Source organism: Coenobita brevimanus, chromosome 78 (genome assembly GCF_032717465.1).
Source record: "Coenobita brevimanus isolate Jiangsu-jjx chromosome 78, ASM3271746v2, whole genome shotgun sequence".
Taxonomy (NCBI): domain Eukaryota; kingdom Metazoa; phylum Arthropoda; class Malacostraca; order Decapoda; family Coenobitidae; genus Coenobita; species Coenobita brevimanus.
The window spans coordinates 19155554-19164779 of NC_137031.1; the positions used below are offsets into that span (position 1 = coordinate 19155554).

The window sequence follows — 9226 nt, forward strand, 5'->3', positions numbered from 1 at the left end:
AGTGAGTCGTCCTGTCTCGGCTACCTCCCTTTCCTTGGGGGAAGCAGCCTAGGTATATAGATAGATAGATAGATTATTATTATTATTTTTTTTTTTCAAACCATCCCGCGACCCTCAGCAGCATCCTTGCGGCCTTCATTTGATTTGCGACCATGGGTTAGGGGAACCACTGCCTTACAGGGTCGAAAACCAACAGTCACGTCTTAGGGATGGAACCTATACAAGACCGTCACTCCGACAGGGGCGTTCTAACCATTACACCACCTGGCGCCTAACGTCACTGTGCCAAGGATATTAAAATGAGTAACAGAAAAATAACCTGAGGAAAGTGTTAGTTAAATCAACAAATGCTACTACTACTACTACTACTACTACTACTACTACTACTACTACTTGCTATGATAATGATGATAATGATGATACAGATGATGATAGTTAACTGAGTAAAGAAAAGATGATGTGACTGAAGGTGTTAAATGATTATGATGATGATGATGATGACTGACTGAAGGTGGTTTTCTAGGTGATCTATGGAACCATAATAAGGGAGGGACACTGACCTTCACCTAACGTCATCTTACCTCATCATCGTTGCCTGTCCTCTGTGTCTGTCCGCCTGTGTCAGTGTCTATTCGTCTGTCTGTCCGCCTTTCTGTTTGTCCGTCTGTTTTTATGTCTATCTGTCTGCATGTCTTCATCCTCTCTCTCTCTCTCTCTCTCTCTCTGGGTGCCAATAAACAAGCATTTACAATCGGACAGGTTTCTCTTTATATTACTGTTCGCTTAGTGGAAAAAAAGTTAGTCCAATACTCAGCTGTAAAGCAAATAATTATCTCATTTAACACTCATGCTCCCAGGACTTACTCTCAGCTGAATAAAATCGTCTGGCGTTGGCTATGATGGAATATTAAAGCTGTCACGTCTTTGGCAGGGGTGAATGAGACAGTGGCAACTCCTTAAGGCTCCTATGACCCTCTAAGCTGATTAGGATCGTCTGAACTTACTGTACGAAAGTAATTGACGGGTGATCATGAGAAAATCGCCCTTCTGATGGTTGGAACAAGTCTAGATTTTTATACTATTTACTCTAGACTAATGCATTCAGTTTACAGTGTGCAAGGGAGCTGAGAGTGTAAATACTGGTACCATCGATCTTCTCATGGTAAGGACAACTCTAGAACTGTTTGTGAACCTTTGCCACCTTATTTTCCTTAAATCAGAGCGAGTCATGGATGCCTGAGAGTGGTAATACTTGTACCTTTAATATTATCATGGTCTGGTAGTATCTTATGCTTTATGTCATGTAACCTCAGTATCTCATGTAACCTCAGACGATTTTATTCAACAAAGGGTGACCTATAGGAGCCTGAGTGTTAATATTACATCAGAAATGAAAAGGGCGAAATAATAATGAGGATTTCCTACGGATTATTAAGCGAATGGCAATGTTCTGCAAGAGTTATTTCCTGTGAATTATAAATCTCACAATAACTTTGTAGCTTCTTGTAGTGGAGTTTTGTAGAATAGATATATATATATATACTAGACTTGTGGACGAGCGGTTGTTAAACTTGAGTAGTTTTGTAAGTAGATAATCTTGGTTCCCTTTTGTCATCCAATGACAGGAGAGGTAAAGAATAGTATGGGACTATTTTTATTTGTCTTGGAAATATTAACAAAGTCTCTCACACACGAGTGAAGTAGAGTCCCGCTAGCTACCTCCCTGTCTCTCTCTCTCTCTTCCATGTTGCTAAGCCCTTCTTCCTACTACCTGCCGGTTCTATGGCCTGTCTCCTTCTGAGCTCTGCTTCCTAAATTCTGGTGTAGCAGGGGTCGTGTCACGTGTGTTACACTGTGGTTGGAAAGTTCTAGAAACCTGTGTGTGAGTATGTGTGTATGTGTGTGTATGGTCACTATGCATTGTTCGTATGCTATCTCGCTGACACACTACCTATATCATCACCTGACTTGCTACTTCCTGTGTATTGTCAACATTTCCTCAGTTACAACTGCAAGATCATTTCCCATTCCCAGGCTTGACTGGTGCTCTGTCTATCTATCTATTTATCTATCTATCTATCATGTTTTCTATGATTAATTGTATTTATAATATGTAGTCCTGACACTGCTCGGCCACGTACTGGAGGTCCTCCAACAGCAATCATCATTGACATATGCTAATCTATTAGTACATAATATTGATAATAATATTGTATACATATAATATTCATGATAATATTGTACTGATCCAGTAATATTCCATTTTAAACAAGTTGTATACATACTTGAATAAATGCAATGGTTGTTGTATGACATTTTGTAAGATGTGTATGTATAACAGACATACGCATAAAATTGTGCAATGGTAATACTGCTAGGTTATTACATTACATACTGAGTTTTCCCTTTAGTAATGTCTAAGATTTCACCTAACTTGTATGATGATTCTGGTAATACAGAATTGTGGTAAAATTGTATGATTTTACATAATATTGTAGTAACATTGTGGTAATACATAATTGTAACAGTGTGAATTGTTACACAAATGTATTGAAATTGTTACATTGTAGTAACATTGTAGTAATACATAATTGTAATATTTTATGAATTGTTACATAATATTGTGGTAATGCATAACTGTGTTGGCCTTATAACTGTAGTTACATTTTGTTAATGCAATTGTTACATAATTGTGTTGGCCTTATAACTGTAGTTAAAGTTACATAAAAGTTACATCTTGTTAATGCAACTGTTACATAATTGTGTTGGTCTTATAATTGTAGTTACATTTTGTTAATGCAACTGTTACATAATTGTGTTGGCCTTATAATTGTAGTTAAAGTTACATAAAAGTTGCATCTTGTTAATGCAACTGTTACATAATTGTTACATATTGTTTGTAGTTACATATCGTTTGTAGTTACATAATTGTAATAACTGCAGTCCTGACACTGAATCCGGTCATGCTGCGGTCGATGATGTGCCATGCCACTAGCTTGTGGAGAAAACAATTTGCTTTTTGTTTCACTTGTATAAGTTTATGTGGTATTTTGGCATTTGTAGGAACACATACGCGTATTTTCATTTGCTTGTTATGTGATCGTACTGTATTTTTTTTTCTCTTTTTTTTTGTGTGTGTGTATGTATTGATTTTCTCTAGTTTGTTTTTCTTCGTTTGTGTACGCTTTTTCGGTGTTGTTCGAGGTTGCATAATTGCTGGCTAATTTCCTTGGGACCCTTTTTTTAAGGTTTAGTTTATATTGCACACATATTACTGAAAATGATATTATATAGGCCCATATTTTGTTATTTTATATAAAAAATATATATACACTATATACAGTATTAACTATATACACTGACTTGTTCTTCACTTGTACCTATCGTGGGCAATATATGTGTCAGCACTGTGTGGAAATCATTGTCTTCACGATTGTGTTGAAGATGTTCATTCTTGCTAACGTCATTTGTGTTGGCCATTTTTTTTTCTGGTTTTCCTTGTAACTTAATTTATCTGTTTCCACAAGGTAGCTTTAATTAATAAATGTTTAATACAGTTCTTTTAATCGCTCACTGAGTAACTGTGATGGTATATTGTCTTTATTACTTTGTAGATGTAATAATGTATAGTTGTATGTATGCAACACGTATTTTATGTAGGTATAAATGGTAACACTCGTTGGTAGTAAATAACTGTTATAATAAATGAATGAATATATACAGTGTAGCATATTTATTGTTGGTGCAAGTATTTAATGATTGAATTATGATGATAACTGAAGTAGGTATATGAATTTAAGTTGTAATTATACAGCAGGTTTTATATGTTTGTGCAAAATGTGTTGTCTATCACTGTGTCTATCACTGTGTATCGTATGAATGAAGTAACTATGTAACTCACTAATTTTTACCGTGGTGGAAATGGTGTGACTGGTGTTGCACGTGGTGATAGCGTTGTTCTTCACGGGTTGATTGACGTGTTGTGCAGTGTCAGACACACGGCTTGGCGTCGTCTCAGCACACGTATGGTGACGTCGACTTCCCATACTGGTAGCTGCGGTGAGTAAATGAGTAGCGATGAGTAACTTGAGTGAAGATGAGTAAGATGAGTTGTGAATATGGGCTTGGTATTTGCTTCGTCGTCTTGACCTCTTCACTCCTGCATCAGCGGTGGAGGTTGGGTGGATGTAGCAGAGAGAGGAGGGTGAGGTCTGGTGGTTGTGAGTTGTGAGTCGTGTCTCACTCCTCGTTTGTTTGTTTTGTTTTTCTTTCTCGAGGTATTCGTGTGTTTTTTTTTTAATTGTAATTTACTCGCTGTGGGATGAAGACTGTCGTTACTTGTAGGTGCATGTAGATTATTATACAGACGACTCGTGGAGTTGGTACTTGTAGTTGATTGTAGATGGTTGTAGTTCGTTGGTTCGTCGTAGAAATTGCAAGATTGTTTGTACCAGTATTTTGTTAAACTACTGGCAAGACGTCGTCCGATCACTTCTAAATCAGCGTGATGATCGTGGAGACGGAGGGGGGGTTGGAGAGAATACTGTCAGGAGCTGGTTGTGAGTTGTTGGTTGTGAGAGGTATTTTTTGTTTTCAATCTTGATATTTTGTAGGAATTCACTGTAGATTCGTAGACGAGGTTCATATGTTCGCTGCCGCCATATCTCACAATAACTTTGCAAGTTCTTTGTAGTGATGTTTTGTAGATCAGTTATACATTATATTAGACTTGTGGACGAGCGGTTGTTATACTTGAGTAGTTTTGTAAGTAGATAATCTTGGTTCCCTTTTGTCATCCAATGACAGGAGAGGTAAAGAATAGTATGGGACTATTTTTGTTTGTCTTGGATATATTAACAAAGTCTCTCACACACGAGTGAAGTATAAAGTAGAGTCCCGCTATCTACTTCCCTGTCTCGCTCTCTCTCTCTCTCTCTCTCTCTCTCTCTCTCTCTCTCTCTTCCATGTTGCTAAGCCATTCTCCCTACTACCTGCCGGTTCTATGGCCTGTCTCCTTCTGAGCTCTGCTTCCTAAATTCTGGTGTAGCAGGGGTCGTGTCACGTGTCTTACACTGTGGTTGGAAAGTTCTAGAAACCTGTGTGTGAGTATGTGTGTATGTGTGTGTATGGTCACTATGCATTGTTCGTATGCTATCTCGCTGACACACTACCTATATCATCACCTGACTTGCTACTTCCTGTGTATTGTCAACATTTCCTCAGTTACAACTGCAAGATCATTTCCCATTCCCAGGCTTGCCTGGTGCTCTGTCTATCTATCTATTTATCTATCTATCTATCATGTTTTCTATAATTAATTGTATTTATAATATGGAGTCCTGACAGGTGATTCAGTATTCAGCTGCAATTTTCTCTCTCTCTCTCTCTCTCTCTCTCTCTCTCTCTCTCTCTCTCTCTCTCTCCGATGCTGCAAAATTTAGGTGTATGCTCGCAAAACATTATTCTCCTTCCACATAGGCGGAGGAGGAGGAGGAGGAGGAGGAGGAGAAATGAAAAGGGGAGGAAGAAGAAATGGAGATAACAATGAATAAAGGCATACTAACATGATTTGATAAATAATTTAAATAAAGGAAGGAATATGAGAGAGAGAGAGAGAGAGAGAGAGAGAGAGAGAGAGAGAGAGAGAGAGAGAGCAATCAGACGCAAGGGAAGAGAAAAAAGTCAAGAAAAGAAACGAGGAGAGGTTAATGAGGGAGACAAAGTTATTAATAGTAAAGAAAATCAGGAGACAGAGAAGGAAGAAAGGAAGGACGGAAGGAAGGAAGGAAGGAAAGATTGTAGGAGGGAAGGAAGGAAAAGAGGATGGATGGATGGATGGATGGATGGGTGGGTGGATGGATGGATGGTTGATTGGGTGGATGGGTGGTTGATTGGATGGATGGGTGGTTGGATGGATGGATGGATGGATGGATGGATGGTTGATTGGATGGATGGATGGTTGATTGGATAGATGGGTGGTTGGATGGATGGTTGATTGGATGGATGGATGGTTGATTGGATGGATGGGTAGTTGGATGGATGGATGGATGGATGGAAGTAAGGGTGGAATACATAGAGAGGAAGTAGTGAAAAAAAAAAAAGGAATCAATGGGAGGGAAGAAGGAAGGAGGGAGGGAAAAAACTGAGAATAGAAGAAAGGAAGGAAATATTGAGATGACAAAGGAGAAAGGAGAAAGGGAAAAGGAAGGAAATAGGTAAACAGAAAGGGAGGGAAGGTGTAATTTATTAAGTAAACAAACTTTGGGTAACACCATAATTACAATATAAGAACCCCATAATTTTTAAATAGAAATTGTTGTTATGTATATAATATGGAACGGAAAAACTCTTTAAGGAAAAAATTTAAGATATATGAAATCCACAAATATACACTTACCTTCCCACATCTGATGCAGACACTAGTAGTGATGTGAAAAAATGACACTTTCCCCCTCCCCAGAGAGAGAGAGAGAGAGAGAGAGAGAGAGACACGAACTGGAGAAAGTTGCAATCAGGGAAAATTACGAGTGAAAACTTTAATGCTGAAAGAAAATAATATTATACAAAATTAAAAAATTTGCAATCATACACCAGCCTCCTCTGTGGAGTAATAAAGAAAGGCCAAGATTAACCTGAGGGGAAAAAAACTTGTGAGGAAAACTTAGACTGTGACGAAGAAACAATGTAAGAGGATGAAAAACAAAATTCTTGATCTAAGAGGGAGGGGGGAAATAAATGTGGGTCGTACCTTTTTGCAGTTGACGAGGGCGATGATGGTGATGAGGTTGGCTGGGACGCCGACAACGATGAAGAGGACGCAGCAGAACACGGCAAAGTCCAGCAGGTGGGGAGGGTAGTCGGCGAAGAGCTGGGGCGCTTCTCTTAAAGACTCATTGCTTGAGGAGGAGATCTGGAGGCTGAAGTTGTGCGCCAAGGAGGAGAGATAGACGGTCTCCTGGTCTCCGAGGATAAGAACTGTCCCACTTGAACCTACTTCTCCATCTGCGTCAGATGGGTTACTGACGGCTTCTGGGAGACCTGAGCCTTTTCCAGAGTTTAGGGTGAAAGAGAGGACCTGGTTGAAGATGGATGTCGAGCTTTGTTCTTCAGCGTTCTCCCCCACTTTCTCCTCAACTCCCTGCCTCCTCCTGCCTCCACTGACTCCCCCAGCAGAGCATATTAGTCCCCCTAATATGCCCTGACCTTGCCTGACCTCAGACTCTGTGGTGGTCGATGCTGTGTCGAGGTGGGTCATGTTGTGTTCAGCCAGGGTCACGTTCCCCCAGTGAGCTTTCTGTGCTCCTCATCATTCCAGTCTTTACGATTTCACGGTTGGTGTTCAGTATATTCTCAGTCTTCCCGCAGATTTTCAGCTATAGTTCTTTCAACTTAACCTGGCCCAGATTTTCATCAATTTGCAGTTTATTTCCCGTAGTTCAGTGGCAGGAAAAGATAATACTGTAACTGCACATCCTTTCCATGGCACTTCTTGACTAACATTATATTCAGATATTTATCTACCGCTACAACTTAACACTCAAGATGGAGAGATGGCAAAATTAGGATACGTTAGAGTAAAAAGATTACAGAGTTCCTCATATTCTTTAGTTCTTCACCGAATTTTTAGTGCTGGATTTCCCAATATTTTGAACCCAAGGAAGCGTTTCTGTAGCCTTACATTCTGTGCTGGGATTCATAGTGCTGGAATTTCATGTAACTTGTTCACCCGTCTGAAATTCACTACTCATATATACCTAAACAGAGGGCCATGCGATTGATGCTTTTTCCTTGTTTTTCTTTGAGCTGAAATTTAAAGCTAAGGGTCTTAGTAATAATAATCCACGAAGCTAATTTGTTGCTCAAAATTTCACTGCTTGCTTCCACCATAAGATCAGAGCGATTGGATCTTCTCATTGGCCTGTACCACTGTTATTAACATTATCCCAATCCCAAGTATGTATTTTGAAATGAACATTGCTAATGTTACATCTTTCACTTGGGATTTACATATCTGGCTCCCTTAAGTGGCCAGAACCACGACTACCGTTAACTTTATCGGGAAGACTGTCACACACAGACGTGGATGCTTTGCAGGTGGACCAAAGGAACCTGCTAGTGACCCTGGTGCTCCTAAAACAGAACTCCCTCTGGCATTAGGATATGACTGAAATATCACCTGCCATTCGGGTATGATTGAAATTTCCCTCGTATCATCTACAGACACATTCACTGGGTCTCCTGGTCCTCTTCAAGGGGGTCAAAGGACTCGTGTTCTATTTTCAAACCTTAAACACTAAGCCGCTGGACAGTTCATTGCGATTTCCATAAGGCCAATGCATTTTCAATTAGCACCATGCATTTTCCACATTGCTTGATTTTTTTTTTCTCTAACTTCCGCATTCACCTTCTTTCCTCTTTCTCTTCTCTCCGTCCAGTTCCTTTTTCTTCTCGACCCACCTTTTGTTCCTCCTTGTTTTTCCCTTTTATGTCATCTAATGCTGAGCTGCCTGGGTCGCCTTTCATGACTCGGCTCCACTCCACTCGCTCAATATTTTACCTGAAAAGAGAGAAGCGACATAAGTCAGCAGGGCAATAAGGAAAAAAGTAATAAAGATCATTAAAAAGTAATAAAGAATGAAAGGAACAAGTAAAGAAACCAAAAAGTAAAGGAAGCGGAGGTAAAGAGGGCAATACGCAGAGAGAAATGGGTAAAATAGAGCAAAAAGTAAAAGAGAAATCAGTAAAGAAGGGAGTAAGTAAACAAAGCAACTCATAACGAGTGCATTAAGTTGATATGAGGGCAATAAGTAAAGTGCGCAATAAGAGGGCAATAAGTAAAGACGGCAGTAAGTAAAGAGGGCAATAAATAAAACGGACAATAAGTACAGAGCATTAAGTAAAGTGCAATAAGTAAGACGGCAATAAGTCAAGAAGGCAAAAAGTAAAGAGGCCAATATGTAGAGAGGGCAATAAGTAAAAAGGGATATAAGAGAGCAATAAGTAAAAAGGGATATAAGAGAGCAATAAGTAAAGAGGCCAATGAGTAAAAAGGGTTATAAGAGGGCAATAAGTAAAGAGGCCAATGAGTAAAGAGGGTTATAAGAGGGCAATAAGTAAAGAGGGTTATAAGAGGGCAATAAGTAAAGAGGGTTATAAGAGGGCAGTAAGTAAAGACGGATATAAGAGGGCAATAAGTAAAGACGGATATAAGAGGGCAATAAGTAAA

At 39.3% G+C, this 9226-nt stretch overlaps 1 protein-coding gene across 1 annotated transcript in view; it reads right to left on the reverse strand.

Moving 5' to 3' along the window:
* Positions 1–7255, reverse strand: part of LOC145408720 (G-protein coupled receptor moody-like) — a 225030-nt gene extending 217775 nt beyond the window's left edge. Inside the window, exon 1 of the mRNA XM_080279384.1 lies at positions 6749–7255. Within this exon, the coding sequence (XP_080135510.1) occupies positions 6749–7255 (507 nt within the window). The remainder of the gene's footprint in view (positions 1–6748) is intronic.
* Between the last annotated feature and the right edge of the window lie 1971 nt (positions 7256–9226).